We start from the raw sequence: 27,251 nt of genomic DNA, 5'->3' as shown, positions 1-27,251 counted from the left end.
GATGCTATAAAGAGTGAGCACTTAGGGTGACCGTCTGTCTTACAGCCCCAGAAAAGGGAACAGGGGATCCATCCCACTAGTTTCACAACCTTTTTAAAAAGTCACCCCATGGCAAGACATTAAGTAAAAAGTACTTGGTTTCTAATTTCTTTTTATTAGTTTGGTGTGGAAACAAAAAAAAATCCTAATAAATGGAAGAACTTTTGAGGAAACTCGCTGAAGGCTTACCTCCCTCTACAAAAAGGTCAACATCAGCAGAGGTTCAGACGCATTCAATTTACAGGCAATTTGTAAACAGTCCGGAGTTTCTGTTTGGGGAACTTCAGTGGGGTTGAATGATGGGGACTTGGCCGGTCAGCCTTTCACAGCACACGGGAAACCCCTCAGGGCCGTGGAGAATCTGAGTGTAATTCCCCTCTGGAGGCAAAACTCATCACAAGTCAATCTCACCCACCCAGCACGGTGGTGACGCACCTCAAGGTTAAAACTAGGAATCCCAAGTTGAGCAAAGGCACAGACAAGCCGGGGCTTGTTCCCGGCGGGGCCGCCCCGTCCCTGCAGGCGAACTTCGGAGAGGCTCAGCAGGCCAGCTCGGGATCCTGCTATGAATCACTTGGATGCCAACCTTCTATTTCTCCAGAAGGGTCTGTTGAACTGCAGAGAAGCAAGACACAAGAACAGATTTGAAACGGCATTCCCAGCGGCCCCGACAAGCACGCGGATACCTGCAGGTGGAAAATTCCAGAAGCGGGTGACTCTATTTCTACAAAAGATAGAAGTGTGCTCAACACTCACTACTGACAGAAAGCAAAAACGAAATCTAACTGGTTAGAAAAAACAATTCAATAAATTTCATACTACGAGGCAACGGTCACTATGAAAAAACGGACACTTCGGGAAAAACAGAAAGAAACTAAGACGAGGCATTCTCTACGAGCGACTTCTCTGAGACGGTAAGAAATGTCTGTAAAGTACAAATTTCAGAATAAATAATTCTGTAAATGAGGGTCCACGGCGTTGGTTCACTGACAACAATGCAGGGCTGAGATTTTCGGATCAGTTCATTTCTGCTTTGGAGGTCTCCTTCGCAAAAAAGGAGAGCTCTTTCCCTTATTTGAAAGAGCAATGAGCTAGACACTTTCTAAAAGTCCGTATTTTTAGAATTAAAACTATGTTAGCTTTTCACTACAAACTAATCTCGGGACTTCCCCGGTGGTCCAGTGGTTAAGACTCTGCCTTACAATGCAGAAGGCATAGATAGGTTCAATCCCTGGTTGGGGAACTAAGATCCCACATGCCGTGGGGTGTGGCCAAAAACTTAAAAAAAAAACAAACCCCAAAACTTAGGTCAATTCCACAGGCATCCTGTGCAATACCTGTTGCCTTGCTTGGGCAAAGGAGTGGGTCTCCACATATATACACAAATAAAAGAAAGAAACACACACAGGTGTATAGACACATAATTTGTGTTTTCCTGCCATTTTCAGAAGTGGTTCTAATCACTGAATGTCCCACCTCTGGCCCTGAGAAGTTTCCATAATTTGCACCACCTCCTCTTGGTCCAATTCTCCACCAGGTTGGGAGGATTCTGTAAAAGTGACCGCAGCACATGAAAATGCTGCAAAAGGTGCATCTCAGAAGATGCACGCCAGCCAGCTGCTGACTCCGGCCATGCGGCAATGGGGCGACACTTGGAAAATTCTCGTAGCCAACATTTAAAGAGAACTTGAAGCAGACTTAGGTCTCATCAGAAGCCTCGAGCCCCGGAAACTCTATGTAGCATCTCCCCAGAGAACCCCCTTGAAAACTTCGAGACACAAAGGATCCCATCCAAGAATCTGAGCAGGACAGTGGTGAGAGCAGGTAAAACAGACCCGCGGGGGGCCGGGAGGGGGCCACTCGGGTCGCTTCTTACCCGGTGGCTCGGCGTTGGCGCCCTGATGGTTCTCCATGTTGACTTCGGCTTGGTCAGCTGCAAGCAAGAACAGAACGCCCCAGGAGGGTGAATGCCAAGACAACGCACCCTGATGGTCACTCTCAAGCTGAATTGGCCTCCCACCTCCTATCCCCAACCGCTGCCCCCAAGCAGAGGACCGCCCTGGTCATCAGGGCATGAAAGGCACCTCGTGGGGTCTGGTTTGTTCTCTCCCATGCTTTTTCAGTCTATCATTTTATTTCCCAATTTCTACTCCAAAAGTTTTCGAACACACATACATCAACGCAAAGAGGACCATGCCGCGCCCCGCCGGCCCCCAGAAACGATCTCCCAGCATACGGTGTGAGGCGACAGAATTCAAAATGCACAAACATCGCAACCCACCCCTCGCTGGTTCTCAAAGCAAGACCTAGACAGAGTCTTCCAGAGATGCACAAACATAAACTGTGCTCAAAACAGTAGAACTCACTGATGTCAGGACGAATCCTAAGTAACTTAGCATTTGAGTACAAAGTCCCAAAATGCCCAATGATGGAATTCCGATCTCTGGGCTGGTAACGGTGGCATTCGGCGGTCCACGTAAATAACAATGAATGAATCGAAGAGCTAACATTTCTTCAACACTCACTCTCTGCCCGGCAACCTGTCAAGACTTTCACACATGACCTTACTGACCTTCACAAAAATTCTAAAGCGCAGACTATCATCTCTCCTCGTTATGGGAACGCCCGCTCCCCAACATGGAATGGTTAGTAACTTGCACAAGCTCACACGGCTAAACGCAGGAGACGCTGGGATCAAAGCCACAGAGTCATATCCCAGTTTTCTAGCGACTTCAGGACCCCCTCGGCCGCCTTCCACGTGTTTCGTGCCAACCTGAGTTCTACTTTTTAGTTCTTTTTTTAAAAGAAAGCACGGTTTTCAAAGTAGCAAGGCCCCATGGAAAGGACGTGGTGGTGAACGCCTTACCGTTCTCTCTGAAGCACAGCTTCTTCTTCTGGTAGGCGATGAAGCTGGAGATGGCTCCAGCCACGGCGACTGCGACGGCACCGACGATCCCAGGGACCACCCCCGGGGAGTCGGCTGTGGGAGGAAGCACAGGGCACCATGACAGGCAAACACGTAACCCTCGCAGACGCACCACGGGGCTGGGGGCTGGCGGCCCTGCCTGGAGGAAGAGGATGGGGCTGAGGCCTGAGAGGCGGGGCCCCAGGTAACCACGGAGGGACCGTCACTCCGGAGCCACGTCGGAATTCATTTTACTACGCGAGCTGTTTCCAAGAACTGGCTCCCAGTGGGATGTCAAACCCCACCTCTTCCCCACCCCTAGGACCAGCTCAGCTGTCCTCCCAGCTCAGTGAGGAAGCTCTCAGGTGGGTGACAAATCCACAGTGGAAGGGGGCTGAGCGGGGACCATTCAGAGGCCGTGTGACCTCAAGCAGCCAGATGCCCGGCTCTTCATGTACCTTCTGAAAAATCAAAGTCACCGACCTCTTCGTTACTCTCATGTGCTCTACGGTGATGGGGTTTCCAGCCACCATCAAGAATTCTAAAACTACCTGCATCCGTCCCACATCTACAGCTGTTTCCTGACGTGGCAGGTGCACAAGACATCCTGCCCCATGAATAAAAAGAAGGATGGTGTGATGGATGGTTCATCGTATGTGTCAGGTGGACTGGCCAGGGCCTGCCTAGGCAGCTGGGAACACTTTATTTCTGGATGTGTCCATGTGGCTGTCTCCAGAAAAAAATAACATTCGAACCCGTTAGCCTGGGTAAAGCAACTTGCACTCACTAACATGGACAGGCATCGTTCAATCCATTGAGGGTCTGATTAGATCAAAAAGGGACAATTTGCTCTCTGCCTGAGCTGGCACATCTATCTTCTCCCGCCCTTGGACACTGGTGCTCCTGCTTCTTGGGATTTTGGACTGAGACTGGGACCTACGCCATTCGCTGTCCTGGTTCTCGGTGTTTTGCACTGGGACTGACTGGCCACTTCCCTGAGTGTCCGGCGTGCAGACAGCAGATCGAGGCCCTTCTCAGCCTCTGTAACTATGTGGGCCAACTCCTTATAATACGTGTCTTTCTACTCATCTCTATACGTCCTAGTGGTCCCATTTCTCTGGAGGACCCTGGGTAATATGGATGGCGTTCCTTCTTAGGGCACTTTGGAAGGGCGACTGAACTTAAAATGCAGATCCTGTCGGTACCACGTAGACCTCATGCTAGTGCACTTCACGGATACTGTGTGTTTTTTTTCTTTTTTTCCGGTACGCGGGCCTCCCACTGTTGTGGCCTCTCCCGTTGCGGAGCACAGGCTGCGGACACGCAGGCTCAGTGGCCATGGCTCACGGGCCCAGCCGCTCCACGGCATGTGGGATCTTCCCAGACTGGGGCACAAACCCGTGTCCCCTGCATCGGCAGGTGGACTCTCAACCACTGCGCCACCAGGGGAGCCCTGTTTTTTTTTTTTTTTTTTAACAAATTGAAGGTCTGTGGCCACCCTATGCCAGGCAAGTCTATCGGTGCCATTTTTCCAACAGCATTTGCCCACCTCATGTCTTTGTATCATATTTTGGTAATTCTTCTAATATTTCAAGTTTTTCATTATGATTCTATTTGTGATGGTATCCGTGATCTCTGATGTTACTCCTATGACTCGCTGAAGGCTCAGAGGATGGTGAGCATTTATTAGCAATAGAAAGTTTTATAAATGTAGGCCTGTACATGGTGTTTTTTTCTTAGCCATAATGCCACTGCACACTGAACAGACTACAGTGTAGTGTAAACATCACTTTTCGATGCGCTGGGGAACCATACAATTCGTGTGACTTGCTGTATTGCGATATTCGCTTGATTGCGGTGGCCTGGATCTGCATCCCCAGCATCTCCGGGGTCTGCCTGTGTGTCCACTGAGCCCGCTTGGAACGTGTGTCCAGAGAACCATTCTTCACTGCAGTATATTTCGGATGACGCTGCAAATACTAAAGGTGAGGCTGGGACCACTGGCTCCTGCTTTCCTCAACAGTACACGTGAGGAGCCCAGGACATCAGGAACCAGGGGTACGTACCCTGCTCCGCTTCGCCATGCTTCTGGTTTCCATCACCACCGCCTCCTGCAAGAGAGGAACAAGGCTTGGTGACAAATGGTGCTGGGAACACATTCGGTAACCGAAAAGTCGTACCAAGGACCAGCTCCTCTGACCTTGGGTTGTGAAGTTTCCTTAAGAGAAATGACCATGGGACTGATGGGGCCATTAGTATCAGGGTGTCCCTTTCCACAGCTGGGAGGGGCTGTCCTCGTTCTGCGGGCAGTGTCACCTGTCTGGCTCCCGTGTCCCTGAAATCCAGGCTTGGCACCTGACTCAACCCCCTGGCCCCATGGTGGGCTCTAGGAGACCCACCGAGTCCTCAAAGTCCCCCAGGGATTCGGGGAGAAACCCAGCAAGGACCTCAGAGCCCACCTGAGACCCTCGCGTGGCTATGGGGTCATCCCAGGCACACTCCTGTTGACTCTCAGGCCCCCCAGTCTCACTAGGGGTGGATGTCGGCCATGTGCTATCCATGGACCCACCACCTCTGGGTATGGTCTTCATTCGTGCTTTCTCCGGGGCTAAGGGCTACCACTTCACCACCCCCTCTACTTTTTCCACATTTAATGCCAATGGATACTCGATGTTTTTGTTGTTGTTTGTCTCATTTTGTTTTTTCTTTTTGCCCATACTATGCAGCTTGTGAATCTTAGCTCCCCGACTAGGGATTGAACCTGCACCCTTGGCAGTGAAAGCGAACAGTCCTAACCACTGGACCGTCAGGCAATTCCTGATACTCAATGTTAAGCTGATGCTTGTACAATGATTAGTGCACAAACCAGGAACCCACCCAGTGGACTGTACACTTGTGAGAGTGCCTTTAGCTTTGTTTAATGTCAGCCAGTCACTCCCAGTGTGCCTTTACAGTATAGTCACACAGGCACTGCATGTTACATGGCTATGGAGCAACACTGCCTGCTACAAAGGAGGGGCTGCATGTTACACAGCTACAGAGCCAACGTACAGCCTGTTACATTCAGTGGGTAAGAGCACGTTACACGGGTATCAAACTAGAATCCAGCCTGTTACACCCCTCAAAGTGGGGCGATCTTGTACAGCACCTAGAGATGTAAATTTAAACGGAAAACCAATTTAGAAGGTAGACAGCTAGCCACTGTAGACATGACTTTGGGGACCAGGGTAGAAGGGGTTTACTCTGAAAGGTATGTGAGCTCAAGAGGGGAAGTAGGGATATTCCCGGTAGAAGGCAAATGAGATGACAAAAAAGCATGTCACTGTAAGGGCGTGACTGACATAAACAGACTTATAATCCTTTGGGGGCTGGTTCATCCATTGATGTCAATCAGTGGCACTCCATCAAGCAAGGATTCAAAGCAAAAATGTTTCCGGTGACATTTAAGGCAGGCCAGTGAGAAACGAACCCAGCCATCTCTTACATGGTCCTGTTACCAGTGGGACCATCAACGATCCCAGCCATTCTGGAAAGCCATTTAGCAGCCCATGAAGGGTTGTAAAAGTGGGAACTCCTTTCAGAAACCCTACTTCTTAGAAACCACCTTAAGGGAACCATAGGGAGGACATCCAATATCAAAGCGTAAAGACACGTACGAGAAACGGGTGCAGAATCTAAAAAGCACAACAAACTAGTGAAAATAACAAAAAAGAAGCAGCCTCACAGATATAGAGAACAAACTAGTGGTTCCCAGTGGGGAGAGGGATGGGGGAGGGGGAAGATAGGGGGAGGGGATTAAGAGGAACAAACTACTATATATAAAAGCAATAAGCTACAAGGATAGATTGCACAACACGGGGAACAGAGCCAATATCTTATAATAACTGTAAGTGGAGTACAACCTAGAAAAATACTGGATCACGACGTCATACACCTGAAACTTATACAATACTGTACATCAACGATACCTCAGAAAAAAGTATTAAGGGGTATCAGGCAGTTAACTAATAAAAATGTCATTTTTCTATTTAAAAAAAAAGAAACTGGTATAACCTAAATGCTTAAAAAGAGAAGGGAGAATGAACAGATTTTACATGCAGGGGGAAGAGCACGGGTCAGGGTGGGTATGTGGGGAGCCATCAGAGCATGAAAGTCCCTCCCCAAGGATGTCAGAGCCATGGGTCTCCTCCTGGGAAATCTTCACATCATCTTATTATTATTATTCACCATTTATGCTCAATTCTCCAAGAAATAAACAAGAACCAGAGCTCGACGGCAGAGTTAGAAATAAAAGATTTCCCAAACTGGGGGCTGGAGCCAGGGTTTTCTACCTGGCAGGGAAGCTGGAGTTAACTGCCATGGAAGGAGCTTCCCTCCAGGTGGAGGTCCCGAGGCTCTGAGTTTGTAGCCCTACTAGGAGGCTGTGGGCCAAGAGTGACACCCAAATTCAAGGCTGACGCCCAATCTTTCCCCACCTCCTGAGGGTGACCCAAAGGAATCCTGGTGGAGGAGATCTTTACCTTGTGTCTGGCTATGTGTTATATATTACATACACATATACTAGACCTAATACTTATTTTAGATTACATAAGCATAATAGATGAATATAGTAAAAATATATTTATATGTAACATACGTATACACTATCATTTACACATACATAAATACATAAAAATGACTATATATTTCATAAGTTATAACTATTCTAAGCATATATTAGTTTTATACTTATTTATTTATTATATTTAAATACTGCTTTGGCCTCCACATTGACCTAAGATTTTAAAGACAGAGGTGGAAAAAGGACCTACTGTAGAGCACAGGGAACTCTGCTCAATATTCTATAATAACCTATACAGGAAAAGAATATGAAAAAGAATAGACACATGATGTCTATGTAAAAGTGAGTCACTTTGCTGTACACCTGAAACTAACACAACATTGTTAATCAACTTATACTTCAATATAAAATAAAAAACTGAGGGACTTCACTGGCGGTCCAGTGGTTAGCACTCTGCCCTTCCACTGCAGGAGGGCGCGGGTTCAATCCCTGGTCAGGGAACTAAGATCCCACATGCCGCACGGCGCAGCCAAAAGATTTTTTAAAAAAAGAAAGAAAGACAAAAAAAGAAGGGGAACCCTACCTCCACCTGAAGTCGCATCAGTAAGGTCCAAATCCGAAAAGTCATCTAGAAGGAAAAAGACACCATCATCTGTCACGTCAGAACTGTCGGGAGTGTCTTGATGTCTTGGGGGTGAAGGGAAACACATCAGAATCAAAAGCAGACTTGGGTGGCGGGGAACCCCATAAAGGTACTACTCTATGGAAGGAATCTTTCAAAGATACAATTACTGGACTTGCCCAGTGGCGCAGTGGTTAAGAATCCGCCTGCCAATGCAGGCGACATGGGTTTGATCCCTGGTCTGGGAAGATGCCACATACCGCAGAGCAACTAAGCCTGGGCGCCACGACTACCGAGCCCGTGCACCTAAAGCCCGTGAGCCACAACTACTGAGCCCACGTGCCACAACTACTGAAGCCCGCGTGCCTAGAGCCCATGCTCCGCAACAAGAGAAGCCACCGCAATGAGAAGCACGTGCACTGCAACGAAGAGTAGCCCCCGCTCTCTGCAACTAGAGAAAGCCTGTGCCCAGCAACGAAGACCCAACGCAGCCAAAAGTAAATAAATTAATTAAATAATTTATTTATTAAAAAAAGAAAAAAGAAATAAAACCGTAAGAAAGCATATGAAGATGGCTTCAATTTGCTTTGCAACTAATACTTTTAAATAGCAGAGAAACATAACATTTTCTAAATTAGGGATTAGTTATGATAGTATATAACTGCCAAGAAAAGTCGTATGATAAAAGTTATTCAATGACATAAGAAAATGCTTATGGAATACTAGTAAGCAAAAAATAATGTTATGACACAGTGTGAATAAAAGATGGACAGTTTTACTTAACAGATGTTTCATTTAAATTGATATAAAATACTAGGGAGAATAACCATCTTCACTGTGGTAGAGGACAGACAGTATTTCTATTTTTCTGCATTAATAATTAAACAAATATATAAACAAACAAAAAAGCCAACTCAAAATCTGAAGTTTCAACAGCCATTCAACTCAGAACACTGATGTCAGTCAAATACTCAGAGAATACTATGATGTGTCAGAAAAAAGGCGGCAAAAACCTTTAAAAAAAAAAACAAGCCAAGAGCTTCTCTAAAGGGAAAGAACAGGCTGGTATTTTTCTCCATACTGATTCTCTATGTTAAAATCTTACATTTAATTTTTTAAAGTTTCCATTAAAACCTTGGAAGTTAAATCAGCAAACTAAAAATCAAATCCAAACCAAAAATATCTTTTTGAAAACTGTTTTCCACGACTGGAAAATTGGCATTACCTTGCACAGAGAGTTCACAGTAAGATCATGCTAAATCTGAAATTACCTCCTTTCAGCTGACATGGAAATCACTGTACTCTGAAAAACACACAAGGACCCACAGGGGCGAGAAGGTCTTACCAGAAGAGCCGGGCTGGTTGGGGTTTGGATTAGGTTTTGGCTTGGGTGGTTTGGGTGACACTGGGTCATCTGTAAAAGAGGAGAGTTGCAATTATGAGCACTTTGCAGTCAAGAAAACAAAACGTGCATTTGCACACAGATGGTTTACTAAACAGTTAGAAATGGAAGCATGTCCTTTTTCATGGCGGGGCAAGTCCTTTGTCATGATGGGGATACCCATACACACAGGCACCTGTGGATTTCTTTGCATCATCATCCAGCTGCAATACTTAAATTCATGTATTTCCAATAGAAAATAAAGCAGATGGCTGGACCAGCTACAGAATTTGTGGAGCCCAGGGCAAAATGAGAATGCAGAGTCCCTTGCTTAAACTGTACTAAGAAATTCAATATGGCGGCCACAGAGCAGTCAACCAAGGAAGGAAGTCCTTCTGAGTGTGGAGCCCTGTGTGACCCTACGCGCCCATGAGGCCGGCCCTGGCAAGGATACTCAGTTTGTCTTATATCACCCCAAAGACTGTAAGAGCTTTAAAATAAAAGTAGGCATACGGATAAAAGCCAAAAATTCAACCACAACAAACAATACATCTGTTCCTTAGGTTTTCGTGGTAAAAACTAATTCGACTTATTTAAAAGCGATAGCCTCTTTGCAATGATAAATAAGCAAGTCAGACACATAGGAGATTTAGGAGGTACTACTTACGGCTCCCTCCACCAAGGGCATCTTCTAAATTGAAGTTATCATCTAAAGGAGAAAAACAGATAGTTAATACTGAAGTTCTGGGTGAAACGAGGAACAGAAATGACTTCTTAAATAGATGGAGGAAACACTGCATCTCCACATCTCAAAACACTTTCCTGGATAACAGTCTGACCAGCGTCTCAACAGAAAAACCAAATTCCTGACCGTATTCATCTCATCCTTCTCTCCAAGGAGAGGAATAAAAGGCAAAACCAAACCAAAACAATGAAAGTAATTTATAAATCAATTACGCCCCATGGACCAAGTTGAAATTCCAACTTCCGCCTGCAGACAATTCTTCCTCGGGGACTGTTCATCCTAGCGTCATCCCCTACCGAGTTGCCAACAACTTCTGCAAGGTAGATGCTACGAGATAAGGGGGGAAGTCTGTGGCCAGATCTGGGCTTGTGCCCACCAAGAAAATGATTCACCTGACCCAGGTATACTTGATGTGACAACTCCTGATGGCTTCCGAGGTTGCCTTCTTAGTTTTAAGGACTCTTTGCAAGTCCCAGCAACATCTAGGTGAGCTTGTGTATCCACCCAACACGATGTACTGACCCATCAAGAGTCACGACTGGGAAACAGCGTTGCTGCCCCAGGGAGCGCGTGACGGTACAAAGTCCATTGTTCAATAATGACTTGTCCAGCATCCTCCACGTGCCTGCACAGGTCAAGGACCTGGCTCTGAACAAGGCTATCTTTTTCCTCATAAGATGCCATTCTAGATGAGAAGCCCAACATTTGAAGAGAGCTATCACATTTTCTTAAAAATCAGTGATAAGAGCTCTGTAACTTTGGGCATCGATTTTACTGTGGGTGACTAACCACCAATGAATCTGACCCTTGGTCAATTCCATGATCGGTCTGATTGCTGACTTTTATTGGAAAGGGTTAGTGACAACTAGTATGCTCCTCCTAGAGGCTGAGATCGAAGTTTGCTCATGGGTTATATGAGGGTCCCAGGTCCTAAAACTGTTCTGCCCAAGAAATGAGTATCCAAAACCAGGGACAGACACTCAGAATAAAAGCATCCAGAGATGCCTTCCAGGGAACCCAAAGGCATCTCGCCAAAGTGTCAACGTCCGTTGTCTTACAGCCACTGTGCACTTGAAAGCATCAACATCACAGCATAATTCAAATATTAACCAGGCTGGATCCAGAGCCGGTGAATAGCTGACTACGTCTCACCCAGCTCTTGGGAAAACTGGGGCGCATAACAACGATTTCTTGGCTGCGTTTGCATGCTGGGCACCTTTGCTTCTTACCGGTGGCTTTTTTTGGTAGGGCCGGAGTGGGTTTCTTGTCATCGTCTAAAGAAAGAGAAAAGACATTTCTGTCAGTAAAACTTGCAGCTGGGAAACAGAATCAACTCCCGACACTGTTCTGTTTCCCTAAAAAGACTCGGAAAACGTTTGAAGCATCATTTTTTCCACCACGGCTGCCACCGAGACCAAGGACCCCTCCCACCTCATGATGCCAAGTGGGGGACTGTGAGTGAAAGAGGAACCCGGGAGAACACAGGACACAAGGGAGAGCCCGGGATCTGTGTGGGAGAAGGAGGGACACGGGACCCTTTGCTCCAAGGCTGTGCACGTTCACTACCTGCAGCACACCTTTTGCTCCTTGGGACCCCCAGGCAACCAAGGCAATGTGGGCTGAGGCCATTAGGACCACAGACACCTCCCCGGCATCTCTCCCCACCAGCCAATGAGGGTTCCATCGTCAAGAAAAAGACTTACCCCCCGCTGGCTTTTGGGAACATTACTGCCCTCACGGTTTTGACTCACACCTCTGCATCGGACCCCAGGAGTTAAAAAGATACCTTGGGGCCTTGACATACATACAGTACTATGTATAAACTAGATAACTAACGAGGACCTACTGTAGAGCACAGGGAGCTCTACTCAGTGCTCTGTGGTGACCTAAGTGGGAAGGAAATCTGAAAAAGAGGGGATGGATGTATATGTACAGCTGATTCACTTTGCTGTACGGCGGAAACTAACACAACATTGTAAAGCAATTGTACTCCAATTAAAAAAAAAAAAAGATGTCTTGGGTTGAATACTGGGCTCCCAAATTCACATCCACCGGGAACCTCAGAACGTGACCTTATTTGGAAACAGTGTCTTTGCAGACAACACTGGTTAAGATGTGGTCACAGTGGATTAGCACAGACCCTTATAGACGAGTGCCTTTATCAGAAGGAAATTGGAAAACATAGAGGCACTGATGCACAGCAAGGTGGCCACGTGAAGGCAGAGGCAGAGATTGGGGTGATGCAGCCACCAGCCAAGGGATGGAATCAGTGAGCACACGGGGGGCCAGCCCACAGGGGACCAGCCCATGGGGAACCAGCCACTTCCCCAAGCGCATGGCAGCCCTGCATGGCATTCATTCACCACCACAGAGTGTGGCAATTATTCCACCAAAAGAGATTTATTTACCCTGACAAGGGCATCTTGATTTTCTTCGTCCTATGTGAGTCTAGTTATCACAGTAAGACATATTTCAAAAGATTTACTAGAGTCCAATAAAATATTCCCTGTAGTTTACAAAATGTTTTAATATTACTCACCATCAAGGGCATGCGATAAATCAAAATCTTGGCCTAAAAGAAAAAGAGTCCAATTAGAAATAAGTCAAATAGAAGTAAATTGGGAAATTAAGAAGACAATTAAAAAAGGGCATGATTTTGGATTTTGAGATGTCTGGCGGCTTTGAAAATGCATCACATGTTGTGATTTCTCATTTGAAATATCCCCTCTCATGCATAAATGTAAGAATATGTCAGCCTATGTTTTACATTATGGACAACCTTAGAGTTTAGCAGCAATTAAATTAGTGAGAAACCATGGTAATTCTGCACGTGCGTTATTCTAAAAAAGCAGGTGTTTTGAAATAGGTGAGTAACAATTTCCAATACATGATGGAGAAAAAACATGGGGAGAAAAACCCCTTGGATTAGCAACATCTCTATAATTACACAACCAAAATGTACTTCTTGTAGAAACACCAGACAACCCAGAAAAAGGTAAATTTTCTTTTACGTTTCCTGTGATCCCAGAGAAGGGGGGAAACAGCCTTTAATTCCACTGTTCTTCTATCGTGTTGCTACCGCTTTACTGAAGCAATTTCAATACTATTTCTGTTTCTATCCAATTAATGATGGATTGAAGGAAAGCAAAGTAAGGGAATTTGGGAACAGTGCACTTGGACCATCCGGTCAGCGGAAAGGAGAGTGAGAGCGGGTCGGGGGATCATCCTGCAGGAGCAGAAGCCAAGGGCACACGTGTCCCCTGTCATGAAGCGCTGGGCGTGTAACAAGCCGCCTCCAGAAGGTTGCAATGTGTTCAGTCCCCCTGACTGTCTCACAGACCAGACAGGTGTCAGCCTGTAACTCACTCTCTCTCTCTCTCTCTCTCTCTCTCTCTTTCTCTCTCTCGTGTGTGTGGGTGGGTGTGCAGCTATGTGTGTGAGCGATTGGGTGTGTGTGTGTGTGTGTCCATTTACTGAGTTGTTTGGGATCCATGGGGTTTAGTGTGTAGGTATGTGGGTGGTTTGTATGTGTGTATTTGTGTAGGTGTGTGCACTTTGTGTGTGTGCTTTGTGTGTGTGCACATGTGTGTGTCTAAGTGCAGATGGCATGTGTGTATTTGTGGTGTGTGTAGTGTATGTGTATATGTGGGGTTTTTTATGTGCATGTGTGTAGTTTGGGTGTGTGCCCGTGTGTAGGTGCACCTACGTGTAGTTTGGGAAGTGTATTTGTGTGTGTGTGATTTTCCATGTGTGTATTAAGAACAGGCAGGCACGTAAAAAAGAATGAAATAATGCCATTTACAGCACCATGGATGGACCTAGAGATGATCATACTAAGGGAAGAAAGACAGGGAAAGACAAATACCCTATGATATCACTTATACGTGGAATCTAAACTACGACACAAATGAATCTATATACAAAGCAGAAACAGAGTCACAGACATAGAAAACAATCTTATGGTTACCAAAGGGGAAAGGGAGCGGGGACAGATAAGTTAGGAGTTTGGGATTAACAGATACACGTGACTATATATACAATAGATAAACAACAAGGACCTACTGTAGAGCACACAGAACTCTATTCAATATCTTGTAATAACTTATATGGGAAAAGAACCTGATATATATATATATATATATATATAAATAACTGAATCACTTTGCTGTACACCTGAAACTAATATTGTCAATCAACTCTACTTCGATAAAAAATACGATATGAACAATGAGCTGTGCCCCCAAATTAAAAACAAACAAACAAAACAACAGGCAGCAGAAGCAGCAGCATCTGGGAAGGCCCTGCGTTGGACGGACCCCAGCCCTCACGGGGGGAGGGGCGCAGGTTTCTGCATCTCAGAGCCCGGGAGGGACAGGTGTGGTTTCAGCTCGTCCTGCAGCATGTGGCAGATGTTCACGAGGTAGCCAGGGCGGCTGGGGAGGGTGGGATTTGTTCAGCGCCCCTGGGCAAGTGCAGAGCCTACACATACATGCGCGTCTCTGGTCCTGTGCGTCTCCCTAGAGACCCACAACCGTTATCGCGCCCTCTACGCTCCCTCTGCCGAAGCGACGGCGCTGGGACCTTCCTGAGATGTTCAGCGTCCCTGCCAGCGTCCCTGCCATCGGGACGCCTCCACCCCTGACGGTGGGGGTGTCGAGCAGCCCCAAACAGAGCGATTCAAGGGGTGGACGATGCTGCGTTTCAGACGGGGATTTGGAAAGAACAAGCAGACAGGCTCTTTGGAACGTTGAAACCAACAGCAACACACTTGAACATAAGATGTTTCTACACGTGATGCGTGCGCGTGCACGCTCCTGTGTGGGTGTGTCTGTGTACGGATGTGCACGTGAGTATACTCGTGTGCGTGTGTCTATGAGCACGTGCGCCCGCGGGCGTGCACACTGCACGCGTGCCCACGTGTACCTGTGCGCATGCATGTCCACGTGCACTGGCGCATGTGCGGTGCAGGTATGTGCTCATGGGCGCGCACGCATGTGCGCGCGCAAATATGCATCGAGCGTGAGTGTTGTGTATGTATGCGTGTGTCTGTGCCCTGCGTGTGAGCATGCGTGCACGTGTGTGTGCACGTGTCTGTCTGTCTGCCTGGTAGCTCCGTGTCCAGGGCCTGGAGCCTCCCCAGCCCACCTGGGCCCCGTGCCCCCGCCCCACTTCCCGTTCATCTGGGCTCCTGAGCACCGGGGACGTGGCCCCGCCTAGGGGAGAGGTCACGGCTCAACTCAGAGCCCTCTGCTGAGCCCCGGGGGTCCCGCACGAAAACCCAGGACCAGCAGACCCAGTGGGGCTGGGGGAGGGGCCGGGCATCCAAGCGGGACACCCAGGCATTTCTCTTCCCGCTGCCGTTTCCCAGCCCATCGGAGGCAGCCTGCACCGCCTCTGCGGCTCCCAGGCGGCCTCTCCAAGCTCCAGATGTGGACGGGGACACCTCCAGATGTGAGGCAGCCCCGCCAGACGCAGGGTCTGAGTCATCCCCACAGCACACACACCCCCTGCCGTGCGCCCTCCGCCCCCCGTGCACCCTCCTCCCCCAGCCGTGCACGCTCCCCCCGCCAGCCATCTGTTCGGTTTCCTCCTCCCGAGACCCAGGACAAGCCCCAGGACGTCCCCAAGGCCACCCTGGGCGCGGGCTCCTCCTGGGGAGCCTGTGCAGCTGCACGTGCCTCACAAACCCGCTGAACCGCGAATCTGAGGTTCCACAACCATGAACTGTGCAAGTGACAAGCGCATAGCACGAGGCCCGAATCCGGTTTCCCTTAAATTCCATCAGGGTGGAGCACTGACGTAGACATCACAATGAGGATAGAAATACTACTGATAATAATTTATAGAGATGATCAGTTACACAATTTATACACGGAGCTTATAAGTTATACAAATGGAAATAGAAATGAAATAAATACTGGAAACAGAACTAGAACAGAAACAAAATATAGATCGGGTCTTCCCTGGTGGTGCAGTGGTTAAGAATCCGCCTGCCAATGCAGGCGACATGGGTTCGAGGCCTGGTCCTGGAAGATCCCACATGCCACGGAGCAGCTAAGCCCGTGTGCCACAACTACTGAGCCTGCACTCTAGAGCCCACGAGCCACAACTACTGAAGCCTGCGGGCCTAGAGCCCATGCTCCGCAACAAGAGAAGCCACCGCAATGAGAAGCCCGCGCACCACAACGAAGAGTAGTCCCCGCTCGCCGCAACTAGAGAAAGCCCGCATGCAGCAACGAAGACCTAACACAGCCAAAAATAATAAATAAATAATTAAGAAAAAAGAAAACTAGAACAGAAAGAAAATATAGTTGCAATAATAATTACAGAAATTACAAACTATAGAATTTATCATTTATATACAGAACTTATAAATTATACAAATATATAAAAATAAGTAGAAATAAGCTTTAGAAACAAAATTAGAAGAGAAATTAAATATAAATATAATTATAGAAGTTACAAATTATGTCATTTATACTTTAGACACAGAATTTATAAGCTATATAAATATATACAAATAAAATAGAAATAAATTATAGAAACAAAATTAGAAAAGAAATAAGATAAAGTTGCATAATCATAAATTATAAATTATATAAATTATAATTTATACACAGAACCTATCAATACGTAAATGAATATATGTTTAAATATAATAGAGATAAATTCTAGAAATAAAATGAGAATAGGAAATAAATTTTTATAATTATAAATTAAATAAATTATAAATTATGTAATTTATAATTTATACACAGCACCTATCAATTATGTAAATGAACACCTGTATACATATAATAGAAATAAATTCTACAAGTAAAATTAGAAAATATAAATTTTATAATAATGAACTATAAATTATGTAATTTATAATTTATACACAGAACCTATGAATTATATCAATGGATATATGTATACATGAAACAAACTCTAGAAAGAAAATAAGGGTAGAGATAAAATTTAAATTTTTATAATAATAAATTATAGAAATTATGAATTATACATAAATTTTATCATTTATACACAGAACCTAATAATATAAATACAGGCACAAATAAAATAGAAATAAATTCTAGAAATAAAGTTAGAATCAAAATAAAAATTAGGCAGTTAAAAGATGCCTTGGGCTTTCAGATTTTCCTACTAATGAGGTAAGAATCACGTAAAACTAACGGTAGCCACGGATGAATTTTCTGGACGGCCTGCACGCTCCTGGAGCTGTCTAGATAATACCGTTGACCTGCAAGACTCTCTTTTAGGGAGGAAGAAACGGAGACCCCAGAACTCGCCCCCAGTCCCCTGAAACGTCAACGGCAACACCAGGGTCCCCCCGGCCCTGGCCCCGTGCAGGCTGGTCACTGCTGTTCAGGGCTGGTCCAGGGCCAGAGGTAATGGTGAATGCTGTTTGATCTTATTTTATTTCTAAATATTAGAGATGCCCTTATTTTTCTGTAGCTAGGAAGGAATTGCTCCAGACATAGTTTTGCCGTTTCTCGAGCCATGTAATTGAACATTCTGCCTTACAGATTTTGTGACAGGGAGGGGAAAGGTTCTTCTCTTGTACCATAACCCTGGGGGTGCCACTCTGGGCTGTGTCAAGCTTTGGAAGAACCCAGAGCATCTGGGGACGCTGTGGGTTGGGCTTCGGGTGGACCCGTGAGTTTTAGAATTTGGGGAGCCCAGATTCCTGGGCCCCGATCCCAAAGACACTGACTCAGTGGGTGGGAGTCGGGCCTGTGAATCTGCATTTCTAACAATCTGCTGATCCTGCTGGGTGGGCTGGGATGGCAGGAGTGGCCCAAGACCCTCATCCCGGCTGTAGGGGGGTAGTTCTAGGACCCCGGTAAATTCAGTCTCCCTGAGCTAGGAAACCAATTCATTGTCCCCCTGAAAGATAATCTCCAGGATCTGACTCAAAGCCCCAAATCCATTTCCAGATCTTGGTTCTCAACTCTGGCTGCACATCCAAGGAGACCTCATAAGTCCCGAGGCCCAGGCTGTGCCCCAGGCCAATTAAAGAAAAAACTTTAGGAGCTGGTTCGCAAGCCACTAGTATAGATTTTTATTGCCTTATTACTCCTTAACACAGCTGGTCCCTTCTCTCTCATTTCTGCTGTCTTGTTCCAGGCTCTGCCAACACCCTCGGCTAAGGCCAGCAACTCCTTCCCCCGCACACTGGGTAGCTGGTTTAATATAATCGGTTTCCCTGGCAGTCCTAGGTATTTTATTTTATGCATTAAAAAGAAATGTTCTTCTGAGAGGGGGTCCCCAGGCTTTCTCAAAATACCTGAGCACCCAGGGAAGAAACTGGTTCAGGGCTTCTTGTATTCTTCCTGGAAGGATTTCGGGGAGGGGAAGGGGGGAGCCTTAAAAATGAAATGGAGACAGGAGCATAGGTGGAGAAAGATTTAGAAAATGAAATCAGTAGGATTCGCTAACATCGGATATGGGAGAAGGAGCCGGCAGGAATGCAAGGTGACTTTTCATTTTGAGAATCTGGGCAAACGGTCCTACCACGAGAAGCAGGAGTGAAAGAGGAGATGCCGGCCGGGGAGAACATCATGAGAAGCCGGGGATATGGAGCCCTGTCGACTCCGTGGGTGCATCCAGACGGACCAGATCTATCAGCAGGTACGGAGGTTAGCCTAGGGTGGAGAGAGATCTGGGGGCGGGACTGCAGGGGAACCAGCATCAGCTTTCCAAGAGGTGGACACGAAAGCTTTCTCTATGGTAGCAGGTTGCAGTCCACACCCAGCTGAGACTCATCTTCTGCTCTGTCTTTCCCATGCCCTGATTCCTTCCCCAACTCTGAGTCAGCTCCTTATCTTGTAGGAATGCAGAGATGATAACCCACTGGCTGGTGATGTGCTTACGGTGAGTCTAGGTGCTGGTGGTTTCAGAGCAGTGAGATAATGGCCCCCTCCCACTGGAAACCACTTGAGATAGGTACTGCAGCTATCTATCTATCTATTTATCTTCTATCTAATCTGTCATATCTATCTATCTATCATCTTTTATCCATCCATTCATCCATCCATCCTCTATCTTTTGACATCTCTCCATCTATCCTGTGTCTATCATCTATCCATTATCTATCTTCCACCATCTGTCTGTCTATCCATCCATCATCTATAGACCTACGATCTATCTATCTATCATCCATGCACCCATCAATCATCAATCACACCTATCCAGCGCTACCTCACTCCAGCCAGGCCACTAGTCTTGAATTAATTCCTCAGCGTGGAGTCGAGTCAGGGCGGGGGTAGGGGGAGGGGAGGCTGCCCTCGTCTGTCCAGCAGCACCGCAGATGGACCTCTGAGGGACGGCCTTTCACGTGCATCTCCCGCTCCCTCTGAGACCCAGCCTCACCCTTTCCTCTTCCTGTCCCACGGTGTTACTCTGTGTCAAACACCTAAGAATTCCCCTTCCTGAGTCTCCTTCATCTGGTGGGGCACATTCTGGGCCAACGACGTGGCAAACAGCACCCCTTTAACTTCCACTGAGAACTGACCCCAGACCCTTTCTTAAAAGAAAACAGCCAAGGACAGCAGACGCTGACCGGCCATATCTGAGGTCTTGCCAGGGGGACAAGGTCTATATGACGCCTTGTCTGTGTCCTGCCATCGATTTACTCTTTGTGCATCAGTAGCTCGGGTCCAGTGCACAAGCGGACGCGTTGCCAGAGCGCGATCGCACTGGGCGGTGCGGGGAGGCGGAGGGGAAGGGAGGGTGAGGGTGGAAGGCCCTGCGGATGCACAAACAGCAACAGCCGGAATTCGCTGGCTGCATTGTCTGCGGATGACGAATGCCTTCCACGTCCCGGAATACAACAGGTCTGCCTCTTTGCCTTCTCACGAAGGGAAGTGAACAGGCAGGGATGAAAATGAGTTCTCGCTCTCTCTCTCTCTCTCTCTTTTCTTTTTCTCAAAAGCACCCTTGGGAGTCATTACTTGGCTCTTTGAAAAGTTGCTGATGCCCTGCAGCTTTATGGCCGTTCTCGAAAACAGAGGGATTCTATCCAAAACGTCCAAGTGCGGAAGGCAAGAGCGATGGAAAAGGGGTTCAGATGTGCAACGGATTTCAAACGCCCCTGCCTGCCTTCTGCGGAAATAAAGACATTTTACGACACGGCCCAGTCCACCCAGACAGATGAACTGGCGCCAAAGCCACACCGATGCTTACTTAGCAAAGCGTGGGTAAAGTATGCTGGTGTTTTCTACCCTAATCTATTTGATCTTCATCGTTTCAATGCTGCTGGACGTGCACTAAATTCCCAGCCTGTCCAAGGGTCCCTAACCGCCACTGGAAAAACACCGCTTAGAGGGCTTGTATCTAACTCTAGGGGGAGGAAGAAAAAAAAAAAAGGAAGTTTCTGGTTTTCTGTTTACGGGTTTTTTTTGGTTTGTTTGTTTGTTTTAAATTTTTTTAAATTAATTAATTTATTTATGGCTGTGTTGGGTCTTCGTTTCTGTGCGAGGGCTTTCTCTAGTTGTGGCAAGCGGGGGCCACTCTTCATCGCAGTGCGCGGGCCTCTCACTATCGCGGCCTCTCTTGTTGCAGAGCACAGGCTGTAGACGCGCAGGCTCAGTAATTGTGGCTCAAGGGCCCAGATGCTCTGCGGCATTTGCTGTCTTCCCAGACCAGGGCGCAAACCCGCGTCCCCTGCATTGGCAGGCAGACTCTCAACCACTGCGCCACCAGGGAAACCCTGTTTACGGGGTTTTTAAAAAATAATATGAGTAGCGAGACGGTGGCCACACTGAGTCATTCAAGACAAAGCTGAAACTAACACAGCCGTGCACCAACTCCCCAAAGTGCCATAAGAATTAGGCAAAGAGGGGCTTCCCTGGTGGTGCAGTGGTTAAGAATCCGCCTGCCAATGCAGGGGACGCGGGTTTGAGCCCTGGTCTGGGAAATCCCACATGCCACGGAGTAACTAAGCCCGTGCACCACAACTACTGAGCCTGCGCTCTAGAGCCCGCGAGCCACAACTACTGAGCCCGCGTGCCACAACTACTGAAGCCCACGTGCCGAGAGTCCGTGCTTGGCAACAAGAGAAGCCACCGCAATGAGAAGCCCGCGCACCGCAACAAAGAGCAGCCCCAGCTCGCCGCAACTAGAGAAAGCCCGCGTGCAGCAACAAAGACCCAACGCAACCATAAATAAATAAATGAATAAATAAATTTAAAAAAAAAGAATTAGGCGAAGAATACAAACAGCAGATTCCAAAAAGCAAAAAAAAAAAAAAAAAAAAGGAACTCCTGTGTCCCTATGTGGACAGATACAGATGCAGATGTGAAAGACACAGGCAGACCTCATTTTATTGCGTTTAGCTTTACTGTGTTTTTTACAAACTGAGGGTTTGGGGCAACCCTGTTTCAACCAAATTTACTGGTGCCACTTTTCCAACAACTTTTGTTCACTTCATGTCTCTGTGTCTCATTTTGGTAATTCTCGCAATCGTTCAAACTTTTTCATTATGATATGTGTGTGACGGTGACCTTTGATCAGTGAGTGATCTTTGATGTTACTACGACAAGTCTCTGAAGCCTCAGAGGATGGTGAGCATTTTTTAGAAATAAAGTATTTTTCAATTAAGCCATGTTCATTGTTTTTTTTTAAAGACATAATGTCACTGCACATCCGACAGACTACAGTCTAATGTAAACATGACTTTTACATACACTGGGAAACCAAAAAATTCCTGTGACTTGCTTTTACTGGGGTGGTCTGGAACCGAACCCACAATCTCTCTGAGGTGTGCCTGTCCTATTAATTAGGTAAATACACATAGGAATTCTGGTTAGTTAACCTCTTTCACCCAAGAGATTAGGCACAAACAAAAAAAGGACGTCTAGCGTTGGGTGGTCAACCAGAACTCCCTGGGAGGATAAAGCCAAAATCAGAAGCAATATGGCAGCATCTCGTAAGACCAGCCGTTTGTGTATCCTACACAACCTGGCCATTCTCCCAGAAGGACACAAATATAACAAAATATTCACGGTTGTTGACTGTGGTTGAAGTGTGTGTGTGTGTGTGTGTGTGTATGTGTGTGTGATGTGGGTCCTTGTCCTGTAAGGTTGGAAGGGTGACTGTAAATTAAAAATAAAAGCCCTGGTGGAAACAAAGGAAGAGACTTTTCTTCCTCGCCCTTTGCTTCCAGATCTTTCTCTGTCCTTTTCCAAGGTGGGTAAATACGTTTAACGGCTAAAGGAGCCTGTTCTGACAACCTGTAGAGAATGGGTGACATTTACTTAGCTACTTTTAAAAGTGCGTCTTTGCAGCCTTAGTGGGTCACCTGTGATGCATGTCACATCCTGGTATCATGCTCACTCGATCATAAGATGGGTTTCTTTCCCTTCTACCTTGGCGGAGAGGCTTTCTGGGTTGACGTTGGGTTGAATTCTAATTCTCCAACACCTTCCCTGTTCCACCAAAGACGCTCTGGTAAATACTACTGCCACGAAGGGGCTGCCGTGACTTATATCATGAAACCCATGTTGATAACAATGCTTGCGGGGAGTTCATTTTCAAGTATGTGTCATCCTCTGAGGGTTAGAAAACACCCCTCTGTCTGCAGAAAACACATCCAAAACCACTGTATCCCCGCAAAAGGACTTTCGGAGATCTGTAAACACACACTCCATCGTTAACCCTAAGAACTGGCAAAGGAGATCAAAGAGCAATCTCCACTGATTTACCGGGTGTCAGAACAAACCACACAGGGACTCAGCGAGATGTCCTGTGCCAGATGTGTCTCCCCAGCTGCCACCAGGGCTGGGCGTCCTCAAACAGCTGGGTGTCTGAAGGATTCTGCGGAAAGCCAGGACGCTGAATGAGTTGGCACCTCACCCCAAGACAACCTCCGTCTTCTTTTTAACCCCGTCTGTAAGTCATACACAGCATGGGATTCTTTTCTCTCTAAAAGAAGCCACGGTGATTGGAAAATCTCAATAGGAACAAATACATGGGCTTCATGTGTGTGGTAGTCAGCCTCCTTTGGGAGGAAAACCTCAGCTGGAAAAAATTCCAGACTTCATCCGTGAAATCCCTGCATCCTACACGTTGGATGGATTTAACTACTCGACCACCTGCATTCTTTTTCTGAAAAATTAGCATATCATCCAGATGAAGAAAAGTGCATCCCCCCCATGAAGAACCCCCCCAAATCAAGTATTTTAATATCTCTAGATGCAAAAAAAAGGGGGGGTTGAACCATCATAAACTGAGAACGAAGAAAGAGCCAAAGCCCTGAAGGAAATAACACGCAATTAACTTTTTATCAGAGCCAAACATGCAGGCAGGACAATGAAACTCACTTTCTCTGCCTGGCAAGCAGAAACAGGAATAGCTGGATGGGGAGCTGGAGAAGCCACGCCTGCTTGGGTGGAGATGAAGAGGGAATCCCCGGAAACCTGTCAGTTGCCCAGGAAATGTCGCTTTCCCTAGGCGTTTCTGGATTTTCAAACAGCACTGGCTACTGTGCAAAGGCTGGGATGGAGCGTGGGGTCCTGGATTCAGCACCTTCCTGGACCCATTTCCCACCCGGTCTGCACTTAGGTGGCCCAGGTACCAGGAGTTCTAAAGCCCGGGATGTGAGTGTCCTACCTGGAGGAAGACTACTGAATCCAAACCCCCAGCTACCAACAACCTGGAATCTGTGACAGAAATTCCAGGGTTTCTCAACCTCAGCACTACTGACATTGGGGCTGGAGGACTCTCTGATGAGGGGCGTGCTGGGCCTTGTGGGCTGTGCAGCAGCATCCCTGGTCTCCACCCACCGGATGCCAGGAGCACCTCCTCCCCCCAGTGTGACAACCAAAAACGTCCCCAGACATTGTCATATGTCCCCCTGGGGGACCAAGTCATCCCAGATTGCAAACCACAGCCATAGGTAGATAAATGGATGGATGGATGGATGGATGGATAGATAGATAGATGATTTATATTAAGTCTCCATGCTCGGTCAGGGTTTCTCAGCCTCAGCACGACTGACATTGGGGCTGGAGGACTCTCTGATGAGGGGCGTCCTGGGCACTGCGGGCTGTGGACCAGCATCCCTGGTCTCCACCCACCACATGCCAGGAGCACGCCCCCTACGGTTGAGACAACCACAAACATTTCCAGACATGGCCAAGTGTCCCTGGTGGCGGGAGGAAGCACTGCTCTATCGAAAGCCAAAGTTGCCTCTTTCCTTGTAGGGCCCCTGCGTCTCTCCACTCCACACTGTCCCACGGGGATTTCCAGAAAAACCTGGGAACACAAGAGCCCTGGGTCCCAAGGCCTCGGGAAGCAGGCCAGTGCTATCTGCACCCCGATGAAGATCTACCCCTGACTCAATGGACTTCTGTAGCCAGAATGGAAACGAAGCCAAACCCCGATTTCTATAGGGAAGTGTGTTCTGAACTTCAGCAACTCGGAAGCAAACTTTCCTGATAAAACCCCATTTGTATCTTAGGAACAGTCCGTTCCCTGCCTCGGACCCCAGAAGGATCAGGCAGGGGAGGGGAGGCGCCCTCCAAGAGATCAGCATGTATGAAGGCCCTGTCCCCCGTCTGCTCTTTCGGGGCGAGGCTGGCTCTTCACCACCCCAGCACCCCCGCTGCTCTGTGCTCCCCTCCCATCCCTCTGCCATTAAATCCGCAACATCTGCTGGCTGAAAGCATCAACCAACCCGGAGTAGCTGGGAGCAACCTGCATAGAAATCAGGCAATTCTAGCGTAACGGTGCTCTGGGTTTTTTCTAAAAATTACACATTTTATATACAGGGTAGACTATAACCTGTATGTGAAACGTGTTAAAAAACAAACAAACAAAACACAACTGTCACCAGAGACAGCTTCCAACTCAGCCAAACCCTCACACTGGCCAAGACTGTGTTCTCCACCCCTGAGTTCTTGAACTGTGGGGCTGTTACCATTCCTTGGCCCTGCGTCCTATCTGCCTGATGAGATGTTTCCCTTCCCCCAGCAGATGGCACCTTCTTGGACGACCAGAACCCCTTGTCATCCATCTCCCTGGAGCGAGGCGCACAGTTAAGGGCTCAGAGGGCAATTAACTCATGAAACATGAATGAAGGTGTAGCCAGGGGGATGCCCGAAAAGTTCTCATGAGCAGGTGTGACTCAACCACACAGCAGGAAAAAAAACAACAACAACTAATGAAGAACTCTGTGGTGAGGCAGCTAGTTGGGATATTAGGGCAGGAAACAGAGAAACAGGAAACCCATCCCAGGCCCTCCCTACCAAGCTGTAAACTATTCCAAGAGTTCCCCATGGATCAGGCTGAATTTTTTTCTAAAGCCTGCAACGAACACACAACTTCTAGAATACATGGCACACATTTAAAAAAATGCAGACATCGATTAGCAAATCCTCCCTAAAATAAAAATCAGGCGGGGGACCAGGGCTCAACCTTCAGCCTCTAGCGCTGAGCTGGAAATTTCCAGGTAAACACCGGGCCTTCTCTGTCCCGTGTCTGGTTCCTAAAATGTGTCCTCCACCGATCAGACCACTCCTGAAAGACACTGCCCTAGTGGCTGTCCACTTAAAAATAACCACATAAAGGACACAAAACAACCGTTAGTCGGAGAAACCTGTTTTGTATGCCACGCAGGATCCCAACTTTCCTTTTAAAAGAAGAGAGAGAGAGAGACAGGAAAACAGGATCTCAACTTCCATTTTAAAAGGTGAAAGACAGGAAAACGCAGTCAAGAACCAGAAACGGGCCAGGTTGGCTGGGGAGTGTGGGCGTCCCGGGCGTCCTGTCCTCCTGACACTTTTTTGGGTGCGGTTTTCCGAATTATCTACTCGGACACACGGACGATCGGCTGAGAACACGTGTCCCTTGGCGGCGGCGTTCTGTACCCGACCGCGCGCTCGCCAAAAGTCCCCGCGGCCCGGACACCCCAAGAGCGGCTGGGCGTTTCTAGAGCTCCGAGTGTTTCCTGTCTTCCTCCCCCCTTTCCCGGGTTTCAGGGTCCCCGGCCGAGTCCAAATTTAGTCACGGGCCGCAGGGCGTGGCGCCCGGAGGCGGCCACCGAGCGCCTGAACAAAGACGCGGTCCCCGGGCCCTGCCAGCGCTCTGGCCGGGGCGCGGGGCGGCCGCCGGGGCGCACACCCGCGCCCGGGAACTGGAGGGAACCCCGGGGGGAGGAGGAGGGGGGACTCGGGGGCCACCGCCCCACCCAGGGGCCTCCCAACTTTTAAGAGTCTGTGAATGTGAAAACAAACGCTGACATTCGCCTGCGGAGTGAGTCCAAAGGCGCCCGGGAAGAAAGCGGCGAGGAAGGGGTAAGGCCGCCTCCTTGGGGCGTTGGCCACCCGTTGGCACAGCGGGTCCCTCTAGGCGGGAAGGAGGGCTCGGGGGTCCCCGGCGCGTCCCCTTCCACGCGCCACCCCCACACAGTGCGCCCCCCCAAAATACGTCCCTCGCCATGCGTCCTCCAAGGTGTGTAGGCCCCGCACAGCGCGCCCCCGAGGTGCATGCTCCCCCAGTGCGCCCCCCAAACTTTGTGTCCTACGCACGATGCCCCCCGAAGTATGTCCACCCCATACGGAGCGTCCGTCCCCCAAGGTTCGACTCCCTCCCGCGGCCCTTCCCTGGGGCCCCGACGCGGGTCCCCAAGCCAGGCCCGCGCCCCCGTGAGCCCCACCGGCCGCCGCTCACTCACCCCGGGTGGGCACCTGGGTGCCAAGCAGGCCGAGCAGCAGCAGCGCGAGGGCCGCCCGGCGCGCCATGGTGCGCCCCGCGACGCAAAGGGTCTGTCCCGGGAGTGGCGCGCGGACGGCGGCGGCGGGAGGGACACCCCCGGGGCGGGGCCGGGTCAGGGTGCAGCGGTCGCCCCGCCCCGGCCTCAGCCCTCCCCGCTGGCGGCCGCCCCACCCCCGGGCCCCCGGGGAGCCGCAGGGGCAGGGCACGCGCGCGGGAGGCGGGGCGAGGCCAGTCCCTCCTGCCCCCAAAGTGCAGGGCCGCGTCCCCACCCTCCCACCCCTC

General features: G+C 48.4%; 1 protein-coding gene across 1 annotated transcript; it reads right to left on the bottom strand.

The window, feature by feature from the left end:
- Positions 1–134: 134 nt before the first annotated feature.
- On the bottom strand, positions 135–27,035 carry CD99 (CD99 molecule (Xg blood group)). Its single transcript, XM_079728285.1, has 10 exons — positions 26,929–27,035; positions 12,793–12,825; positions 11,483–11,527; positions 10,176–10,217; positions 9,473–9,541; positions 8,089–8,133; positions 5,011–5,055; positions 2,906–3,019; positions 1,916–1,972; positions 135–654 (listed from the first exon to the last, which is right to left on the bottom strand). Exons 1-10 carry the CDS (start codon positions 26,993–26,995, stop codon positions 629–631), a joined length of 543 nt encoding a protein of 180 aa, XP_079584411.1. The 5' UTR covers positions 26,996–27,035; the 3' UTR covers positions 135–628.
- Positions 27,036–27,251: the final 216 nt, after the last annotated feature.

The sequence above is a fragment of the Hyperoodon ampullatus genome (assembly GCF_949752795.1).
Source record: "Hyperoodon ampullatus genome assembly, chromosome: X".
Classification (NCBI taxonomy): Eukaryota; Metazoa; Chordata; class Mammalia; order Artiodactyla; family Ziphiidae; genus Hyperoodon; species Hyperoodon ampullatus.
Note: the sequence above shows the minus strand (reverse complement) of the source record. Positions and strands in the feature narration are given on the sequence as shown.

What these genes read in the sequence shown, in the direction of transcription:
- CD99 (XM_079728285.1), bottom strand. Translation starts at nt 26,995, where the DNA reads ATGGCGCGCCGGGCGGCCCTCGCGCTGCTGCTGCTCGGCCTGCTTGGC. An exon ending in CCTACCAAAAAAAGCCACCG is followed by an intron (nt 10,218 to 11,482) that starts GTAAGAAGCAAA and finishes TTTCTCCTTTAG; the next exon opens with ATGATAACTTCAATTTAGAA. An exon ending in CGCCAACGCCGAGCCACCGG is followed by an intron (nt 655 to 1,915) that starts GTAAGAAGCGAC and finishes GCTTCTCTGCAG; the next exon opens with TTCAACAGACCCTTCTGGAG.